Consider the following 23,313-nt stretch of genomic DNA (forward strand, 5'->3'; position numbering starts at 1 on the left):
CACCATTTGGAATAATATATTTATGTGTATATAGGTGACTACTGTAGTAGCGCCCTGAGAACTTCCTTACTATTCTTTTTTATTGTTATTACTATTGTAGTGGGGTACAACCTAGGAAGTTCATGGGCTAATTATCTAGGAGTGCCAGTGTGGTTTTTATTATCTATTATATATTTATCTTTTATCTGCATGTCTGACACTAAGGAAAAATCCTTCCTATTCTTAAACATATTAATAGGTGCCACTATGCTGAAATGTGTAGATCTACAGCAGAAAAAAAAGGGGAGATGCAGGTGCACACTATAAGCACTAAGAATTCTAATGATCAAAATATTTATAATAAATTACAACAATCAACATTGTTTTTTAATTAATGTTTCTTATTACATGTTTGGCCAAAGATGTTTGCCCTCCTACCACATCACGGTGAACCTCTTAGGGGCAGACTTTTGCAAGCAATCTACAATACAGGCTCCTGTGTATGTTTGTTGAAGTGAGCTGCACTTAGACTTGTTTTTCATAAGGGTACCTCTATCTGCCATGCACTAAATACTGTGATAAGATTTAAAGCCTAGCTGACCATGGGGGAGATTTATCAAAGCTTGGAGAGAGTAAAGTGGAGAGAAACAAAGTACCAACCAATCAGCTTCTAACTGTCATTTTTGAAAACACAACCTGTAAAATGACAGGAGCTTAATGGTTAGTACTGAATCTCTTCCCACTTTATCTCTCTCTAAGCTTTGATAAATCTCCCCACAAAGATCTAGTTTGCTCAGTGTTGTGTCTTGATGGACAGGAAAGTGCAGTCTTTTAAACTGTACATGTCAAGGAGAAACAAACGGACAGGTACTACAGCGAGCAATCTGCACTGGCAAGAGCTTGTATTTCAGAGTTTGAGCTATACTTACTGTGTGCATATTTGAAGGACATATATCTTGTGTATTAGGGGCAGAACAGTACTGTGATTGCAAGCTTAACTGAACAAAAAATACTATGCTGTGTCTAAGTGAGCTGCACCCCTAAGAAGACATATTTCTGTGTTTTGCTGTGGTCTTTTATAATTCAATTCACATATTTTAAAGGATGATTGTGTGTTTTTAAGTGGCAGTGTATATTATTGCACTTAATGGGTGTTGCATCCGCATCAGCTGCACTCCAACATAATAAAAGCTAGAGAAAAAAAAAATGTCAAGTCTTTTAATTCAATTTAGATTTTTCATTGGAAGATTGTGTATGTTTGATATTACTGTAGTTGCTGGCAGTTATTGCCTCATCAGCTGCATCCCAAAATAATAAAAGCTGAAAAAATATTTTTTTCTGGTTTAAAAATAATTTTTTAATCTTATAATAGAACTTTATGGTAAAGTTAACAGTCCTTCATTTCCCTATCTCATTGTACCTTGGTCACTTGGTCTGGTGGCAGTTACAAAGTACAGTAGCTTTACTCCTGTCCTGATATAAATCAATAATGAATAGTCTACAGAAGAATAGGAACATTACAGTACTAGTGCTGGCAGTCATAGTATTTCTTCAAAATTCACTTTTAATGAAGGTGTAAGAAATGGTACTCTAAATCTAAACAACGTTTGACAACCTTAGAAAAAAACATGACATTTAATTATGAAGAAAATTGCCAACATGCCATGCACCACATGCAGTGGCAAGAAAAGGCTCAGACCATGGACTTTATTTGCTAGTGGTGGTCCTGCTATTGCTATTTCATGCACTAGAATGCCTACTTTGAAAGCCAGGGTCAAAAACAGTCAAGCATCTTCTGTAATCTCACATGCACCGCCTTCTTTCTCTGAGTCTAGAATCTAGATGTGTCACCTCCAAAACAGGCAAATCAGGGCACAAAAAGACTACTAAGGCTGAAGAACAATTTGTTCAAAAACTTCACAGATCCTGAGGAGAGTTTAAGGGTATCCATGAGTGCTAAGTGTGAGTCTGACATTTCCGATTCAGACACTGTAATCCCAGAGAAGCCTCCTTCCACCATTTCTGAACCTACTGCAAATGTGAGGATGAGTAGTAGTAAAAGGGATGATGGTAGTTTAGACATAGAAATTGAGGATGCTACTTAGGAAGTTGTAACTGTGCAACATAATAAGGGGAATCATCGTTAGTGTATGTGACAATGAAAAGGCTGTTGATGATGATGAATGTGTTGGAAAAAAAATGTATAACATTCAGGATGATTGTAATGGTTGTGTCAAAGTAAGTCAGCCACTAGTGGCTGCATTTCATGCCACTGATATGGAGAACATTGTCATACATGGGAAAAAAACAAAAATGTACCTCTTCCATTTGAAAATATTATTTCTTAAATCCTAAAAATATTTTTCAAAGTATCTGTAGTATATGTGAAGCCAAAGTAAGTAGAGGTAAGGATGTTAACCATCTAGGCACTACCTCCATGTTACATCATTTGCAGCAAGTTCATTCAAGTGGTTTATAAAAATCTGGAAAATCATATATAACTAGCAGTCCAGCATCAGCTACCAGCAGCATGGAGAGATACAAGCACAAGCAAACTCCACCACCACCACTACCTTCATTAACAACCTCCTCCTTAAAGATAAGAGGTAGTCCTCCTGCATCCAATTTGTAAAGGCAAACTGACTCCTTAATTGTCACAAGCCGCCACAGCATCTTGTTGGACTTCAATGCACCAGGCGGCTCTCATGCACTTATTGCTAGGAGACGAGGATGCTGGGCAGCTACTCCACAGGCCCTTCCTCCAGATTGCTCTGTCACCTCTGCCTTGCTCTGATTTGATCATTTTCCTTTTTCTCCACTGCTGGTTCTCTTCTCTGATACTGGCTATAGCGTCTAGAGTGTGTCTTCCGGTTCCTGTGTGTGGATATCACCCTCATGTGCTTTCTTCAATCCAGCATGTGTTCCAGCAGTGCCAGTCACACTTCAGTGTCATAGTATGTCTTAAGTTACCAGCAATAGCAGCAGCTCAGCTGCACTATAGCATCTCAGTGGTAGCTGCTACCAACATCATGGCAGTCTCAGCCGCATTACAGCATCAGAGTGGATGCTTGCTGCTAAACTTCTAAAGTCTCAGTCGCACTTCAGTGTCAGAGTGTATCTTCTGTTACCTGCAATAGCGACAGCTCAGCCACACTACAACATTTGAGCTGTAGCTGTTAGCAACATCACGGCAGTCTCAGCCACAATACAATGTCAAGGTGGACGGCTGCTGTTAAATTTTTAAAGTCTCAGTTACACTTCAGTGTCAGAGTGTATCTTCTGTTACCAGTAATAGCGGCAGCTCAGTCACACTACAGCATCTGAGCGGTAGCTGTTACCAACATCATGGTAGTCTTAGCCGCACTACAGTGCCAGATTGAACTGAGTTTTTCTTCTACAGTCTCAGTTGCATTTCAGCATCAGAGAGCCTTATCTGATTCTACCTCAAGGCTGCAACCAGCCAAGTACACATCAGCCCCCAAGGCTGCAACCAGCCAAGTACACATCAGCCTTTGAGGCTGCAACCAGCCAAGTACACATCAGCCCTCAAGGCTGCAACCATCCAAGTACACATCAGCCCTCAAGGCTGCAACCAGCCAAGTACACATCAGCCCTCAAAGCTGCAACCAGCCATGTACACATCATCCCTCAAGGCTGTAACCAGCCAAGTACACATCAGCCCTCAAGGCTGCAACCACCCAAGTACACATCAGCCCTTGAGGCTGCAACCAGCCAAGTACACATCAGCCCTCAAGGCTGCAACCATCCAAGTACACATCAGCCCTCAAGGCTGCAACCAGCCATGTACACATCAGCCCTCAAGGCTGCAACCAGCCATGTACACATCATCCCTCAAGGCTGCAACCAGACAAGTACACATCAGCCCTCAAGGCTGCAACCAGCCAAGTACACATCAGCCTTTGAGGCTGCAACCAGCCAAATACACATCAGCCCTCAAGGCTGCAACCAGCCAAGTACACATCAGCCCTCAAGTCTGCAACCAGTCTAGTACACATCAGCCCCCAGAGCTGCCACATGGCCAAGATCACACAATTGGCCAGCTCTCTTCCAGTGTCCTGGGGTTCTACTATCTCTACTGTGTGATTTTTTTCCCAGGATTCATAAAAGACCAAAAAATAACAAATTGAAATTGTTTATAGAGGTATTTTCATGTTTTCATTGATCCCACTCAAAACCTGGCCCAAGTCCTTGTGGCACAGATTCAAGTTTTAACCCAAAAAGTTCAATAACTATCTCTTCGGGTTGAAGATACTCATGCTTCATCAACTCTAGCCACCATTAGAGAACCTAAGTTGAACCTTCCTAACCAGTTCTCTGGTAACTGCAAAGAATTTGTGAACTTTCATGAAAGTCGCAAGTTATACTTCAAGTTGCGTCCCCAATCTTCTGTCTTGGAAACCCAATGTGCGGGTATCATTATATCCCTGCTCCAAGGTGATCCTCAAGCCTGGGCATTTGGCTTACCATCTACTCATGCAGCACTCCACACTGTTGACGCTTTCTCTTCTGCTCTTGGGTTATTATATGACGATCCTGACAAGGCAACGATTGCCAAAGCCAGCCTTCGATCTCTTTGGCAGGTACAGAGAGCTGCAGAAGAATACTGCATGGAGTTTCGCAAATGGTCTGTGGATTGTGGGTGGAATGATCCCGCGCTTCATAGTCAATTTCGGTTTTATCTCTCTGACCAAATCCAAGACATATTGCTCCTGAAAATCTGGGCGGACTAATGCACTTGGCCATCCATATTGACTGTCAGCTTTGGGAGCAAAGACCTGTAAAAGACTTGCCTAACATCCCTCCTCGATCTCCAGTCTGAGTTACTCCTCCTGATCAAGAAGAGCCATAGGGGCTTTTCATCTTTCCTCCGAGGAAAAGCACAGAAGACGTCACTGGGTTGTGTCTTTACTGTGGTGGTAAAGGACATACTGCATATCTATGTCCAGTCAAGTCAAGAATAGGCAAGATCTAGATGTACAGGGGGAGATACATCTGTGCCTTGCATTTGTCTCTCTCAGTAATGCAGTACTTATCCCTACAGTAATTCAAATTCTTGATCAACAATCAAATATTTCTGCCTTTCTGGACAGTGGTTCCGCAGACAATTTCATGAACATTTCATTTTTTAATTCTTTAGGTTTGATTCCTGAGTCCCCACCTCAACCTGTCTCAATCATTGGTTTGGATGGCAATCTAATTACCAAGGGTGTAGTCAACTCCCGGTCTCCTCCCTTTTGTCTATCCATTGGAGCTTTGCATTCCAAAAACAGAACATTCTTGCTGTTTCATTGTCCTCTGGCACCTATAATCCTGGGGTTGCCATGGTTTAGGAACCATAATCCTGTTATCAACTTGCAGTCTGGTGAGATTCTTCAATAGGCGTCCACCAGTTCTTCATTGTGTCTTGCTCTACCAGTACGAATTGCTGCTTCCATCCAGTCAGAGTCCACTCCTACTATTTCTGATCCTTACCGTGATCTCTCTGAAGTTTTGTCTAAGAAAAAAGCTGACTCTCTACCTCCATAGCATTCATATGACTGTGGCATTGAGCTACTACCTGGAGCCAAACTTCCGAAAGGCAGGTTATACGCCTTGTCCCTACTGGAGAGTCAAGCTATGCAGGAGTACATTCAAGAGGCTCTTCAGAAGGGCTTCATCCATCCATCCAAATCACCAGTTGGAGTTGGGTACTTTTTGTGCAGAAGAAAGATGGGTCACTTCGACCATGTTAGGGTTAAATAATATAACCGTTAAAACCTCTTATCCATTGCCATTGATATCAGTTCTTTTTGACCAGCTTTGTGAGGCATCCATTTTTACCAAGATCAATCTGTGAGGGGCCTATAACCTGATCTGGATTAAAGAGGGAGATGAGTGGAAGACACCCTTCAACACACATTAAGGCCTATACGAATATCTGGTCATGTCTTTTGGTCTCTCAAATGCTCATGCCATTTTTCAAGATTTCATTAACGATGAGCTGAGAGAGTTCCTTGGAGTTTTTACCATCATATACCTAGACAATATCCTTAATTATTCTAAGTCTCTGGAACAACATTGCCAACTTGTGATACAGGTATTACGGAAACTCTAAGAGAATAATCTGTACGCAAAACTGGAAAAATGTGAGTTCAAAGTAAAGGAGGTCTACTTTTTGGGATATGTAATTTCTTCCCAGGAATTCTCCATGGACCCAAGTAAAGTTAAGGCCATCTCAGAATGGGTCCAGCCTTCCATTCTAAAAGCCATTCAGTTTTTTCTAGGTTTTGCAAACTATTATCACAAATATATCAAGTCCTTTTCTTCCATTGCCACATGTATTGTGGAGTTAACTAAGAAAGTGGAAGATACAGCAAACTGGCTTGTACAGGTAGTACAGGCCTTCAATTCCCTGAAGTAAGCATTCATTACTGCTCCTGTTCTCCATCATCCTGATCCGGATCTTTCATTTATTGTTGAAGTGGATGCCTCCAAAGTTGTTGTTGATGCCATTCTGTCACAAAAGGACCCCCGTGACAACAAGTTTCACCATGTGCCTTCTTCTCACGTAAATTTCTGCAGCGGAATGAAATTATGACGTTGGTAATCGAGAGTTGTTGGCCATCAAATGGGTTTTCGAAGACTGGAAACACTGGTTAGAAGGAGCTAAACATCTGGTCACAGTTTTAACTGACCATAAAAACTTGTCTTATATTGAATCCGCTAAGAAGCTAAATGCGAGACAAGCATGTTGGGCCCTATTCTTTACCTGTTTTAATTACATTATTTCTTTCCATCCTGGCTCCAAAAATCTGAAATCAGATTCTCTTTCAACCCATTCAACCAACGACACCTTCTGAAGAAACCATCATTCCAGCCTCTCATATTCATGTGGTTTTGACTGAAGTTCTTCATTCCTATCAGTCTGAAGCTCCTTCTGGAAAGCTGCCGGTATTACTCTGTGGGCCTGATTCATAGCTGCTCATAAGCGGCCGCTCGTTCACTCTGAGCGATGTTTGCACAACTGCGCATGCGTATGGTTCGCAATGCACATGTGCAAACTAGTAATTGCAGTCGGAAATCGTGCGCTCGTAAAACAACGAGGGGTTGCTAATTTGATTGGCAGAATGTACCGTTTGTGGGTGGTAACAGAGGAAGGTGCTTGAAAACGGGGGAGTGGAGATCCGAACGCAGGCGTCATCGACTACGTCACTTGGTTGTCTTTTAGCCTGAACTGCTCGCAGTGATAGCAGGAAGTAAATCCTACCACAAGCACTGCAAGCTGTTCAGATGCCTTTCAATGTTCCCGATTAATCTAATAAATAATGGAGATGACGTGTGATGCAAATGGCAAAAGGGCGTCTTTACAAAATAGCGAACGCATTTTTTGGACATTCACTGAGACATAGAGGCGTCAACACACTGCAAAGAGCGAGCGCTCAATTTAAATATCCGGCCCCTTTTTAAGAACGAGTGTCCATAAATAGCGTCCGGGTCTGAATCAGGCCCTTTGTCCCTGAGAGTTTTAATAAAGTAGTGTTTACAGACTTCCATTCAACCAAAGCCATTGGTCAACCAGGTATCTCCAAAACTGCTGAACTACTCTCTCACTCAGTGTGGTGGCAATCTTTTTTCCAGGATGTTCGTGAATTTGTCATGGCCTGTGAGGATTCTGCCCACAATAAGTCTCCTTGTACCACTTCTTCTGGACCCATTCTTCACTTCTCAATGCCGTCTAAACCCTGGACTCAGATTGCAATGGATTTTATTGTGGATCTTCCTTCTTATTCTCACTGCTCAGTCATTTGGACTGTTGTTGACCGTTTTAGTAAAATGGCTCATTTTATTCCACTCTCCAAACTGCCTTCTGCCAAAGAATTATCTATTTTGTTCATTCAACACACTTTCCAACTTCATGGACTTCGAGTGGACATCGTCTCTGACCGAGGAACTAAATTTATTGCTAATTTTTTTTTAAAATGTTGTTCGTCTCTTGGCATCAGTCTCAGTCTTTCATCTGGTTATCATCCCCAATCCAATGGTCAGACAGAGCGGGCCAATCAATCTGTGGAGGAATATCTCCGATGCTTTCTTTCCAAATATAAAAATGACTGGGTCTCCCATTTACCATTTATTTGCTTTCAATAACTCTTGTCATTCATCTTTCACAATTTCTCCTTTTTTATGTAACTCCAGACTGCATCCTAGAGTTAACTTGTTTGAAATTGATTCTGGAAGAACTCCATTTTCAACTTTAGCCTCTAGGCTCCATTCTGTTTGGAATAAAATTTGTCTATGTCTTCTCAAAGCATCATTTCACTATAAGACATTGGTTGATAGACACCGCAGGCCATGCAGGTTCAAGGTTGGAGATTTGGTCTGGTTGTCCTCAAAGAACATCAACATTCATCAACATTCACAGAAGCTGGGTCCTAGATACATTGGACCTTTTAGAATCATCTCTCAAATAAATCATGTCGCCTTTTGGCTAAAGTTGCCTAACACACAAAAAATTAACAATACCTTCCAATGCTTCCTACTCAAACCGGTTTGCATTTCTTCCAGGCTCAGTTCCAGACATCCTGCCAGATCTTCTACTCATCCAGGGTCATCAAGAGTTCGTCATTGAAAAAATCCTGGACTCCAGATTTTCTCGAGGAGGCTTACAATTGTTGATTCACTGGAAGTGGTATGGGCCGGAGGAGTGCTCCTGGGTCTCTGAAAGATCATTACATGCTTCTGTTTTGAAAATAAGGTTTTTTTGAGAACTTTACTGACAAGCCTGGTTCTAGAGGTTCTTTTGACCCATCATCAAGCTGTCACAAGCTGTCATAGTGATAGCATCTTGTTGGACTTCAGTGCACCAGGTGGCTCTCATGCTCTTTTTGCTAGGAGACAAGGATGCTGGGCTGCTACTCCACAGGCCCTTCCTCCAGATTGCTCTGTCACCTCCGCCTTGCTCTGATTGGATTCTTTTTGTTTTTCTCCACTACAGGTTCTCTGCTCTGATGCCGGCTATAGCATCTAGAGTGTGTCTTCCGGTTCTTGTCTGTGGATATCACCCTCATGTGTTTTCTTCGATCCAGCATGTGTTCCAGCAGTTCCAGTTCCACTTTAGTGTCATAGTGTGTCTTAAGTTACCAGCAATAGTGGCAGCTCAGCCGCACTATAGCATCTGAGTGGTAGCTGCTACCAACATCATGGCAGTCTCAGCCACATTACAGCGTTAGAGTGGACGGTTGTTGCTAAACTTCTACAGTCTCAGTTGCACTTCAGTGTCAGAGTGTATCTTTTGTTACCAGCAATAATGGCAGCTCAGCCACACTACAAAATCTGAGTAGTAGCTGTTATCAACATCACGGCAGTCTTAGCCACATTACAACATCAGAGTGGATGGTTGCTGTTAAACTTCTACAGTCTCAGTCACACTTCAGTGTCAGAGTGTATCTTCTGTTACCAGCAATAGTGGTAGCTCAGTTGCACTACAGCATCTGAGCGGTAGCTGTTACCAACATCATGGCAGTCTCAGCCGCACTACAGTGCCAGATTGGACTGTGTTTTTGTTCTACAGTCTCAGTCACATTTCAGCATCAGAGAGCCTTATCTGATTCTACCTCAAGGCTGCAACCAGCCAAGTACACATCAGCCCCAAAGGCTGCAACCAGCCAAGTACACATCTGCTCTCAAGGCTGCAACCAGCCAAGTACTCATCAGCCCTCAAGGCTGAAACCAGTCAAGTATACATTATCTCTCAAGGCTGCAACCAGCCAAGAACACATCAGCCCTCCAGGCTGCAACCAGCAAAGTACACATCAACTCTCAAGGCAGCAACCAGTCAAGTACACATCAGCTCTCAAAGCTGCCATGCGGCCAAGGTCACACACTTAGCTAGCTCTCTTCCAGTGTCATTGGGTTCTACTACCTCTACTGTGTGAATCTTCCCAGGGATTCATAACACTAATGCAATCCATGATTCCCAAGAAAAATCCTTGTGAGCTATGACTGCTTCTGGGGGTGAATTTTCATCACAGAAAGGGACCAAGAAAATTAATAGTTTCATACAACAAATGTCTTTGAAACAATTATTTGCAAGAGGAATCAAGTATGACAGCCACCATCCTGTTACACAGCGGATCACTGAAGCCATGATGGCTATGTTAGCATTAAATATGTGTCCAATATCCACCATCAATGCATTTGGTTTAAGCTGACTAGTTGAGGTCATGTGTCCTTGCTACCAACTTCTATCTTGATTCTCTTTTACCAGAACAGCAATTCTGCACTTATACTAGGATGTTAAAGTAAAAGTTATTTTTTGCCTAGAAAATTACATTGTACCAAATAGCCACTAAAGTACAGGTATGTGGACAAGTGTTACTGGTCAAGCTAAATATTACTGTGACAGTCTGGTGAGTGTATCACCTTCAGCAGCAGTATCTATCATATAATAGCATGATAATCTCTGTATCACTGGCTTCACTAAAAAAACATACTGGTGTCAATCTACTGGAAAAACTGAAGGATGTGATAGCAAATGCAACCAAATCTAAATGACTTTAGTGACTGATGATACCACAATATGGCAAAACAAAGAAATGTATAAAATTGCAAATTAAATGTTGTTACAGATGTTTTATGAACAAATTTAAAACTAAAGGAATGTAGGAGCATAATATAAATAATAAATATAAATGTGTTGGTCAAGAGTAAAAGGTGAATCAATTCAGGTGATTCTAAAATTCAACCTAATTTCAGAGGTTCCTTGCAGACAAATTGTTTAGAAATTTGATCATGATTCACCTAAACTTGTACTGTAAATTGGGCAAACTTTCCCAAATTTATGAAGCTGCAGTGCCCAGCTAAAATGTATGACTGGACAATCACTGCAGTACCATTACTCCAAAGCATAAAAAAAGCTCAACACTTCACCCCCTACCATAGAAGTGCAATTGCCAAGACACTGGCTGGGACTAGTAGCCTTTTGGAGGGAGGACAGATTGTTTTTTGCACCTCTACACAAAGGCACCCGTTCTGCAATGTCCAGCAACTGATTTTCATTGTGGCAGGAGAATCTCTATGCTACAATGGAACTGTTATATGCTTGACAGGTTGCTCATTTTTTATTTTTTAAACAGCACTGGTCGAGCAAAATCAGAAATGACCGTGACAGTTTTTTCACTTGTGATTTATAGTAAAATCTGCAAATATTGACACATTCTCTAAATCGTGGAGAAAATAATTTATGGAATCTCATGCTACCCTAAACTGAAATATTCCAACTGAACTCTTTGTTTATCATGTGTAGTGTTTGTCATTGGCATCATCTATCTTTTGAATTGAAAAGATAACTGTATTTACAGTATTTTACTTTATTTCACTTATAGGGCATATGTATCAAAAGCTTGATGTGAGATATATTTCAAAATTTTATGTCACCAACCAATCAGCTCCAAACTATCATTTCTTAAACACAGCCTGCTAAATGTAAGTTAGAAGCTGATTGGTTGGTGATATATATCCCACAATTGTATCTCACATCAAGCTTTGATACATATGCCCCAATACCTGTAAACCAGGTATTAGCAACTGATTCTTTAAAGAATGAGTAACCTCCTCTTACTCATTGTTGTCTTGGTACGGATTTTGTAAACAGTGACTAAAGTAACTGATCAAATATCAATAAGTGTATTCTAAAAGTACATAAAAGTCATCTCAGTGACAATCAAAAATGTTCAGAAGCAACTTTCATCCTTTTGAACAAAATATTTCACATGATATAACACAAGTTTTAGGCCAAAAGACCACTATCACCAGATCTTCCAAACTTGTTAGTTGTGTTCAGATTAACTGAAATTTAAATACTCTTTTACTACCAATTCTTTAACTATAGTAACATTGAGAAATATCACCATTAGTGTTATCATAAAACTTGAATTTTACTATTCTTCTACTGTACCTGACATGTTGTGTTCCATCAAACGGTTGTCCTTGCCAAGGCATGCATCCACTTGTGTGCTATTGCATCCCATATTTAGATCCATCTTGCAGAATGTGGGAGAGCTGGCCTGGGGTCCATGAGGGATATATTTCTTTCTTTTTCTTGGAAGCTTCTGTTTTGCCATTGCAAGGGAGTAGTACATTCCAAAGTTGTTAACAATGACTGGAACAGGCATTGCTATTGTCAATACACCAGCCAAAGCACAGAGTGCCCCTACTAACATCCCTGACCAAGTCTGAGGATACATGTCACCATACCCTAATGTAGTCATAGTGACCACAGCCCACCAAAATCCAATAGGAATATTTTTAAACTGTGTATGCTTACTTGCTGATGGGTCATTTGGACTGGCACCTATTCTTTCAGCATAGTAGATCATCGTGGCAAATATTAAGACTCCTAGAGCCAAAAATATTATCAGAAGCAAAAATTCATTAGTGCTAGCTCGAAGAGTGTGTCCTAGCACTCTTAGTCCTACAAAATGGCGGGTCAACTTAAAAATTCGAAGGATGCGGACAAATCTCACAACCCTGAGGAACCCTAGTACATCCTTAGCAGCTTTGGAGGAAAGTCCACTTAGTCCGACCTCTAAGTAAAATGGCAAAATAGCCACAAAATCTATAATGTTTAATAGATTTCTGATGAATTCAAGTTTATCAGGGCAGAAAGTGACACGTACTAAAAATTCAAATGTAAACCATACCACACAAACTCCTTCAACATATGTCAAGGCAGGGTCAGTTTCGATCTCAATTAGTGATACCATTTCTGTTCCATTATTCACTGTTTCTGTTTTATTGATGATGGAATTAAATGCTTCATGGGTCTCCAGGCAAAATGTTGTTATAGATACCAAGATGAAGAACAAGGAAGCAAAAGCGATGAACTGTAATACAAAAAACAATACTCAGTTTAAATATACAATATTAACTCCACACAAAAAAACTTAGTTAAATAAAACATGTATTTCCTACCTACAGTATCAAAATATAAAAAAATATAATAAAGATAGATAGAACAAAAATTTGTTTATGCTAACATTTTCTTACAACTTATGATTTGATTGTATTTAGTAATATTATATTGCAAACTTGTAAAGGGGTGTCTGTAGTCAGTCCCACCTCAGTCCTTACCATCATCAATCTGACTGTACTTTAGTGCTGACAGTTCAAGACAGTATATGTTCAGCTACAGCACATCTGAGAGCATCTGATACTCATACTATTGATCGTTATTTGGATTACCAGGATTGATATATTAGTACTTGTTATTTATTTTTCATCAGCAAGTAACTAACCCACCAATTGATCACTGTGGGAAGTTCCCTCTAAAAATGTCTTTAAATATTGTCTTTCACAAAGTTATAAAGTGATATACAGTATGACGTTATGTCTCTACTGCCTCTCTGTCATCTGATCCTGGATGTCCTAGCAGTTTCTGACATTTAATGTTGCTAAAACAGATTTCATTGTTTTTCTCCTTTTCTAGGATCCCTTCACCCCCTCCTCTCTCTCCATTGACAACATTCCTATCTCTTCTGTCCCAGTTTTTATTGTCGTGAAGTCATCCTCGTATCAGCTCTCTCCTTCTCTCCCCACATTTAGGCCATCTTTCATTCCTGCCACATCAATCTTCATAACATCTCAAAGATACAGCCTTTGCTCATTCCAGAAGCCACTAAAATACTTGTCCATGAACACATCATCTCCTGCCTTGACTACTGTAACCTTCTCTTTGCTGACACCCTTCTATGTCATCTTTCCCCATTCCAATCTATCCATAATGCTGCTGCCATTCTTATTTTCCTGTTTTGCCATATGGCATCTGCATCCCTTGTCTGTAATCTTCACCTGCTAACTTTCCCAAACAGAATCCAGTTTAAACTCCTCACCCTACATACAAAACTCTTTATCACTCCTTAAAAAGCTACACCTCCAAACTCATCTCTGTCCACTTTCCTGTCAGCTGTGCTCCTCCTCTAAATGGTACCTGTCTTATAGTGTCTCTATTGGCACATAATCAGAAGCGCCAACATATATATATAAAAGCGAAAATTTGTCCTTCTGTCCTTCTGTCTTTCTATACAAATCCTCAATTTATAAGCCAAGATCGTGAAATTTTACATACGAGTGTATTAAAACACAACCGGGGCAACAAAAGAAAATTTAAATTGAAGTTAATTACTGTTCATTTTTAATTAAATAAAAAACACAATTTTTGCTGTACGCTCATTGTGGGGCCTCGCGGCTTATGGGTAGGGCCTCGGAGCGAGCGTTTTGTGTTGTCATGATTTGTCATGATCTTAATGTTTATTATCGAAGAGAATTTTAGCAGGCTTTCCCAGCATTCTCAGCTCTCTGACTATACCAAATGACGCAACAACATTGACTTCTATCTTCGAACTGTGTCAAAATTATGTCTTTGCAAGGACCATGCTGTACTGTGAGCTGCCAAAATATTACACATGGAATGTTTCTCGAAAAGTTTCTATGCGCAGAAAACAGGGAATCGCTGTAGATGGTCATCCTGGTATCAGAGCAACAGAAGCTCTTAACCGTGTTTACACTGTACATGCAACAAATTTTGAATGCTTCCATCTCTGAAGTTTGCTTTACACCGTTACAGGTCCTACTTCCTCCGAACACCTTAGGACTGTTTGTGGGGAAGTTTGTCACAGCTTTCATGGGGCCTGCCTAAGGTGAGGTTTGTTGGAGGATGATGTGTAAACAAACAATCTTAAAATCCCAGGCAATGCCGGGTACTCCAGCTAGTGTATATATATATATATTTATATATATATATATATATATATATATATATATATATAATCTCAATAACATAATTTGGTCAAAAAGCAAGAAATTTATTTACTGGTATTGCTAGAGCTGACAAGCAGTATTTGACTTAAAATAAATTTAGCAGCAGTGACAGTTGGGCGTACATGTACATATTTTTAAATATTAATCCAAAGTTCTTACTATGGAAATAACACTAGTATTGAAGAGAAGTTACAGAAAGAAGGACATTTATATTTCATTAAATATAAACATGTTGAAATTGGGAGTGGTATTGATAAGTGGATTAGGTCACACTTACTGTAGGTCAAACTTACTATTTTCAAAGAGAAGCCCAGATAGGAGCTACAGGTGACATCTGATGGGGACGGAGCCTAACTATTTGCATAATTAGACTCTGCCCCCTTATCAGCATGATGCAATTATAATAGAATAAAATAATTTTGGACCCTCATCCTGCCCACTTCACTAGGAACAGAAGTAGTATACTATAGGAAGTGGGAGGAAAGCAGGAGGACCACCCTCTCTTCCAGGAGCCTGTGTAACTTAGTTTCCTATAAGTTTCAGGAGAGTAGTCAAGTATTAGCGAGACCACAAGCTGGTTTTCAACATTTCAATATATTAGTTCATATTGTCATCAGGAAAGGAAAGGTTTTCCTGATGACAATATTAACTAATATATTGAAACATTGAAAACCAGCTTGTGGTCTTGCTAATTTCTTGCGGTGACTGTGCCACGAGTGCCACACCTTGAGTCCTGTATACATTTGTATTTGTGAGCACCGGCCGAAGCTGCTTGTGAGTGGGGAGTGCCAGACCCAGGATGTGTACATATATATATATATATATATATATATATATATATATATACATATATATATATATATATACAGTTTTATTATTATTATTATTATTATTATTATTATTATTATTATTATTATTATTCTCCTTTATTTATATGGCACCACAAAGGTTCTGCAGTGCCTTACACAGTACATAAATGAGCACACAAGAAAAACAGTTAATAGTAATGCAAAACAATGCAGGACAAGGACATGGTTTATAAACATAGCTGCATAACACAAGCAGCAGTGTTAGGTGCCAATTGGGGATTTAGGAGTAAATGATAATATAAGTAGGGGGAGGATAAGCACATGAGGGACAAGGATATATATATATATATATATATATATATATATATATGGAAAAGAGGTTCAAGAAGACATGTGCCGAATAGTGTAGTAATTAAAATAAAAATGGTGGCGGTGTTCATAAAAATAATTGTGCATACCAAAATGAAAATCTTTTAAGCTTATCTGAATATCCTGGGGTATATGGTCCACACCGGAGGGATTAAGTGGGATGTCGTCTGCTGGATCACCTTGTAAGGAGCTTGTATAAGCTCATAGAAAAGAAAGTAATATAGTGTAATATTTCCTTAAAATGGATATAGTAATTACATAAAGAGGCTGCGTACCAGATAATGCTAGTTTAATAGCCTGTAGTATGTCATCCTCCATGTAACTACTAGTACCTTTTTTCCATCCCTCTATGGAGCATATATGTTCAGTGTATGCAAGCTAGATATGGACAATTTCTCGTCAGTACATTTGAACATGGATTTTTATTTGGTTATATGGTATGGGGAGACATTACATACATCATATAAAAAGTAAAAAAGAATTGTGCTAATCTTTTTAAAAGGTACCCAGTCCTCATATATATGTATCCAAAACAATAGAGAGCCTGGGTCAGCTGGCCTCAACACGTTTCGTCCCTTAAGGACTTCTTCAGGGGTGGAGATAGGTCTGTGGAGTGCCAGGAATCTGAAGGACATTCTAGCTCCCAGTATGCTCAGAATAAAGGTACTAGGAGTTACGTGGAGGATGACATACTACAGGCTATTAAACTAGCATTATCTGGTACGCAGCCTCTTTATGTAATTACCATATCCAATTTAAGGATATACTACACTATATTACTTTCTTTTCTATGAGCTTATATAAGCTCCTTACAAGGTGATCCAGCAGACGACATCCCACTTAATCCCTCCAGTGTGGACCATATACCCCTGGATATTCAGATAATCTTAAAAGAGTTTCATTTTGTATGCACAATTATTTTTATGAACACCAGTCACCATTTTTATTTTAAATACTACACTATTAAGCGCATGTCTTCTTGAATATTTTTCCAGAATCATTCCACCCGTCAGCCGAACGGACCCTAAGAGGACTGCTGCCACCTTTCAATTAAGGATCAGTGACTATATAGATTAACATTTCACCCACTATCACACTATCAATTTATTATCACGCTATTTCAATTAATTTTTGAGGGAATTAGCATTTACTGAGCGCTGTCCCTACACACCTTTCACATATATATATATATATATATATATATATATATATATTGTATATATGAACACTATATACAGTACTGTGCAAAATTTTAGGCAGCTGTGGAAAAAACTGTTGCAAAGTAAGAATTCTATAAAAAATAGAAGTGTTATTAATTTATTTTTTATCAATTACCAAAATGAATAAACAGAACTAAAATCTAAATCAAATCATTATTTGGTGTGACCATCCTTTGCCTTCAAAACAGCATCAGTTCTTCTAGGTACACATGCACACAGCTTTTGAAGGCACTCGGCAGGGAGGTTGATCAAAACATCTTGGAGAACTAACCACAGATTTTCTATGTATGTAGGCTTGCTCAAATCCTTCTGTCTCTTCATGTAACCCAGACAGACTTGATGATATTAATATCAGGGCTCTGTAGGGGCCATATCATCACTTCCAGGACTCCTTGTTCTTCTTTATGTTGAAGACAGTTCTTATTGACATTGGCTGTATGTCTGGGGTCATCCTGCTGCAGAATAAATTTGGAGCCAATCAGATGCCTCCCTGATGGTATTTCATGATGGATTAGTACCTGCCTGTATTTCTCAGCATTGTGCACACCATCCTAACCATAATCCTGACCAAATCCCCAACTCCATTTGCTGAAATGCAGCCTCAAACTTACAAGTAACCTCCACCATGCTGCACTGTTGCTTGCACACACTCATTATTGTACTGCTCTCCATCCCTTTGGCAAACAAACTGCCTTCTACTACAAGCAATTATTTAAAATTTTGAATCATCAATCCAGAACACCTGCTGCCATTTTCTGCACCCCAGTTCCTATGTTTACATGCATAGTTTATTCGCTTGGCCTTGTTTCCATGTCAAAGGTATGGCTTTTTGGCCGCAATTTTTCCATGAAGACTACTTTTGACCAGATTTCTCCGAACAGTAGATGGGTGTAACTGTCACATGTAATCGCAGCATGCTGCCTGGCCACTGCTGGTTCAGCTGTCAGCACTTCCACATCAGGGATATGAAAGCCACCTTACACGGCTGACAGCTGAATAGACTGTGGCCAAGCAGCTCAGACTGTGGATGGTCCATGGTAGTTCCAGAGATGCAGACAAGGCTGTCTCCATCTCTGTAAAAAAATTGAGTTCATCAGGGGGTTTTGGATATTTTGTACCCCCAACCCCCATGTGCGCAACTGACACAAGTATGGGGAGAATATACAAACTACACAATGACAATGTCTTATCCCAGAGCTGCATTAATGGGGTAAGCACAGGGACCAAACACACTACTGTTTCACTGTTAAGACACATAGTTAATGTGGGCTGGATGATGAGTGGGGGTGTGCTGGATACTCTCAGGGGGCCTCCTCTGGTTGAAGCACATGGTGGTGTATTGTATAGTAACAAGTAGTTACAGCTACACTGACTGTACCTTATATCCAGCAGCCGGAAGGAAAGCGAGGGAGGTGCTGTGAGACTAACTTCGGGAAGTTCACAATGTGTCCTTTATTGAAAGGCTACCCATTGAGCTGAAACATAACCCTTTAAGTGCCCTGCGTCACCTGAAGGCATAATCTGGCCCTGCCTGGTACAAGAATGGAATTCATGATCTCCGTGCTGTGAGGCAGTAATACTACTACACCAACCATGATGCCCAATGCTTCAGACATGGCAGGTTTTGTATAGAGGAGTTAATATCAGAAAGCTCTGCAAAACCCAAATGACAGATATGCTATCAGCATTAGCTAAATGCCAAACCTCCATGATAGACATTCTAATCATAAAAATGGTGGAGATAAAGGCAGAAATTTACTTTAATATGCAACAAAGTTTCCCGGTCCAGAGAGTGTAAAAGCTGGAGAAATCCATATCCAATTTAGCATTACTATTTTTGGGTAACTGTCCCACTCAGTCAGGACCTTGCCCACACTGCAAGAATAGTTGAGAAGTCTGTTCCTCTTCATACTTGTGGTTGTTCACAATGGACTAAATGGTGCACACAAACTGTGCCAGAAGGAAAGAAGAATCACACAAGTGAGGTTACCAGGACAGCTTTTTTTACTTTCTTCAGCCCATCTGGTGTCCTGTACTGCACATGTGATGCAACATGTGATGCAATCAATATGATCTAGTCAAACATTGTCTGTGGTCATAGAATTGATTATATGTATATAAAACCAAAACACATGTAAATTTTGTGTGAACTTTTTAAAGTTGTTGTAATTGGGTAGAAAACCCTTTACATGTCAAGTGAATAGCTTACAACTAGGAGAAAAAGTTCAGGAATTTTATAAACTTGCCTGAAGAGGTAAGTTGTCAGGGAAGGCCTGAAGACTAGATGCATGTATTGTTGTGTGAGTGGGTGCAACCCATAAAGTGCAACCATGAATGTGAGCAGGTAATGAGTATAGATGCAGATTTTAAACAGCAGAAAGGGAAAATATGTCCAAGTTGGGAGATATTTTGAGACTGTGAGATGAATGTTGTGGTGTTTTGTTGATTGCATTGTACAGTATGTTAGAAGTAGTTAAATTTGATTAAGTAAAATAAGGGCAAAGAATGTAGGGACTGATAAATTGGAGAATCAGTAGAAGAATGTTATGCATGGTAAACTGCATTCTAAATAGATTGTGAGGTGAAAGTCTGGTTAGCTGAAGAGCAGTACAGAGTCTAACGTATTAGTCAATGTGAGATATAATTAGTAGAAAAATTTAAATTTTAGCAGTGTCTTGTGTATGATATGTATGTATTATGGATATGTTTCTTAGTTTATTGTCATGTTGTCAGGTAAAGTATCTTATGTTGGCTTGCAGAAATATTATTAGTTATGTTTTGGAAGATTCAGTTTGAGATGGCAAGATACATTTAGGATGAAATGATAGAAAGACATTGAATAAAGAGGGCAAACACAGAAGATAAGTAAATTTGGGTTTAATAAGTGAAGAGGTGATACTGAAATTCAGAGGATCTTATACGTTTTTTAAGAGTAGAGCAGAGGATCTCAGACTTTGCCCTGTAGTACTCCAAATGATAAAGGAAATGGAGAAGAGGTGGGTTCCAAGCAATGACCACTGAAATAATGTTTCTATAAGTAGGATAAGAAAAGTGTGCTGAAGTCCTAGGTATTCTACAGTAGTGTTTGTATGATAAGAGAGTAGTCAACAATGTCAAATGTAGCAAAGGGATCCAGGAGAATTAGATGTGAGAAATAACCTTTACAATTAGCAATGATTAAGTAATTTGGGAATGAAGTGGGTCCAATAGGTTGTGTGAGGATGAAATATGTGAGGTGTTTGTAAACAGCCTCTCAAAAAACTTGGTGGGGCAAAGAAGCTGAGATGAGATTGTACTTTGAGACATATGCTCTATATCGAGACATAGGCTGGGTCAGATTTTTTTTGTAAACATGGGAGTATCTGCATGCTTGAATGCTTGAATAATGAAAGAAACATTGGAATGAGCACAGTACACAGTTAATATTGGAATGAGCACAGTACACAGGGTCAGCTGATTTGTGAAGCCATAGAATCAAGAAGCGATATAGTAGAGTAGGAAGTTAAGAATAGAGTAGATACTTTATCTCAATTTGTGGGATGAAATTAAGAAAATGTTATAGAGAAAGGTAAGAAATTGAGCAGTTTTTCCATGTCAAATCCTACCAATCTTGTCCTTAAAGTAGGAAACAAGATCTTAAACTAGGTACACAATATAAGGATGGGTACATATTAGACAATGTGCAATTTTCCTTCATCCCCAGAACAAACTATATAGTGCATACACACTGTGCAGTCCTTCAAACAACTGAACAATATGCTGTATCTTGTATGATTTGGTCATTAGATCATTAAGATATTGCCTGGTCATCCAGTTGGGCGTACACTCTTCACAATGTGCACAAAATCGCTAAAGATATCTTCTCATCTGTCGTGCATGTACAGCAGATCAGAAGATTCAAGGAACAATGCATGGGAGTGCACAATAGTGCATACACATTAGATGATGTGGATGATTTGACGTTCTAATTCAGCTCAAAACAACAAATCATCCAATTTATCACCTAGTGTATACCGAGTCTAATACCCCCTTATACCCCTTTTACATCTGAGCTAAAACCCGGGTTATTGCAAGGTTAACCCGGGTAGCTCCTTGGTACAAAAGGGGAAAGGGTTGGATTGCCGGGACGAGTGACCCAACAATCCAACCCAGGTAACTCGCAGGGTTTAACACGGGAATAACCTGTGAAACCCTGCAGTGTAAATGGCAAGATCCGGGGCAGGGTGACCTGGATCGTGCCACATGCCTGCCGAATGGCTGGCTTCTGTGGCGCTTGGAGATGACTTCATCTTCAAGTGTCCACTTCAATGCCGGAAAAGCCGGGTCTCTGCAGACCATGTGAATGGCGCCGACTCAGTAATATCCTGTGTCGGTGCCAGGGAAATTCCGGGTCTGATCCAGATTGGAACCCTGTTCCAACCTCCGGGTTAGACCCGGAATTTCGGTATAAAAGCGGTATAAGATTATCTGTCCAATCTAGCTGGTTGGAATGAAAATCTGGCAATATATGGGAGCAAATGACAATCGACCATTTGCTCTCAAACTTTAGGAAATGAACAACATTCATTCAGTCAAATTGGTTAAATCAAACAGATTTAAAAAATTTGTATGAACAACCATTTTTGTCTGTTTTATAGTGTTTGTGAACACATGGTCAGTTGTTTTCTAGATCATAGCTTGACTTAACAGTTCCCATTAACTTCTATTTTTTTAATGATGTTTCTGAGAGTGAAAATTCCAAGCTGGAAACACTTGTACATCCTTTTATAGCTTCCCAGCTTGGTAACAGTAAATAGTCTTTATTTTCAAGTCCTCAGACAGCTGCATAGACGAGTCCATGGTATCTGAGTGGAGGCACCTGCCACCATTTTAGAGTCTAATGAGTCAATCAACTTTTGAATCCATCTATAAAAGAATTAATGAATGAACTGGAACAATGCCCAAACGACTCTATTGCACATGCCACATTCACTGTTCTAGTTTTTTAATGTTAAATTCAGCAAATGAGTAATAATTGTGCATTAAAATGTCCATTTAGTGCTTGTGAAAAACTTATATCTTTTCACTTTGACCAATACTTTTAATATTTTTGCATACAACTGTACAATGGTGTTTTTGGAAAAAAATGTGACCAAGATAAAAAAGCAGATAGAACATCTGTATGACATTTATTATCATCATTTTTATGTTAAAGAAAATTTTCTCCTAATCAGATATACAGTTGTAAACTCAATATAAAACAATATCCCATCTGCAGGTTATACTACACTGCAACTCTAAACCCTTGTAAGTAAAAATTGTGAGACAAAGACACCATTAAAGTGTATTTTATATTGAACTGTATTTCAGTGAGATACAAGATTTATTTAATTCTTTAAACTTTTAGGAGGCCTATTGGTATGTTTTCTAGACTTTTTAGGATTGATGCAGAGTTAAATGCATTTCAATTTGTAGAGTTGTGTATACTGTATTTGTAAATAAGCCAATTTTTTTTATGAATCTTATGTACTTAAGATAAGGTTGGTGCAAGTGTACATACACTTACAATGATGATTGCAATGAAACCAAAAATAAACACAAGAGCAGGCTGGCTGTATAGATGCATACAATTCAGTATACGGGTGATTACATACATTTAGTTTTGTGCATGCAATTCTGGAGCGATTATGGATAACTTCTGTTCATCTTTGTTCAACTTTATGTTTTATTTTTATTGTTTTTCTGTTTTGTAAGCAAACTTACTATATATCATTGTATAATAATTTTAATATGCATTGTAAGTATATAATCTCATATTAATTGTTAAATATTTCATAAATTATATATTTGCAATCTAATTTCGAAGTAATGTAGGGTATCATGTTGCTGGACCAACTGGATATATTTATATTGAAGGTGGTTTGTTTAAGTAATTCAGCATCAGATTGGAACTAACTTATGTTCTTTAGAATTATAATGTGGCTAATTCTGAGTTGGGAGCAAAGCAAACAAGTAACTATGCACATTGGCAAAACCATATTGCACTGCAGGTGGAACAGATTTAAAACATGCAGAGAGATTTAAATTTGAGAGGGGAACATCCAGGACTGGTGCTAGCATTAGACAGCTTTAGGCAGCTG

The 23,313-nt window shown here is 39.3% G+C and overlaps 1 protein-coding gene across 6 annotated transcripts in view; it reads right to left on the reverse strand.

Annotated features, from left to right (window-relative positions):
- Positions 1 to 23,313, reverse strand: part of KCNC2 (potassium voltage-gated channel subfamily C member 2) — a 283,521-nt gene that overhangs the window by 32,267 nt on the left and 227,941 nt on the right. For all 6 annotated transcript variants that reach the window (XM_088452541.1, XM_088452540.1, XM_088452544.1 and 3 more), the window contains exon 3: positions 11,936 to 12,863. In XM_088452541.1, the coding sequence (XP_088308667.1) occupies positions 11,936 to 12,863 (928 nt within the window). The remainder of the gene's footprint in view (positions 1 to 11,935; positions 12,864 to 23,313) is intronic.

This window comes from Taudactylus pleione, unplaced genomic scaffold, assembly GCF_031769625.1.
Source record: "Taudactylus pleione unplaced genomic scaffold, aTauple2 ptg000038l, whole genome shotgun sequence".
In the NCBI taxonomy this organism is placed as follows: Eukaryota; Metazoa; Chordata; class Amphibia; order Anura; family Myobatrachidae; genus Taudactylus; species Taudactylus pleione.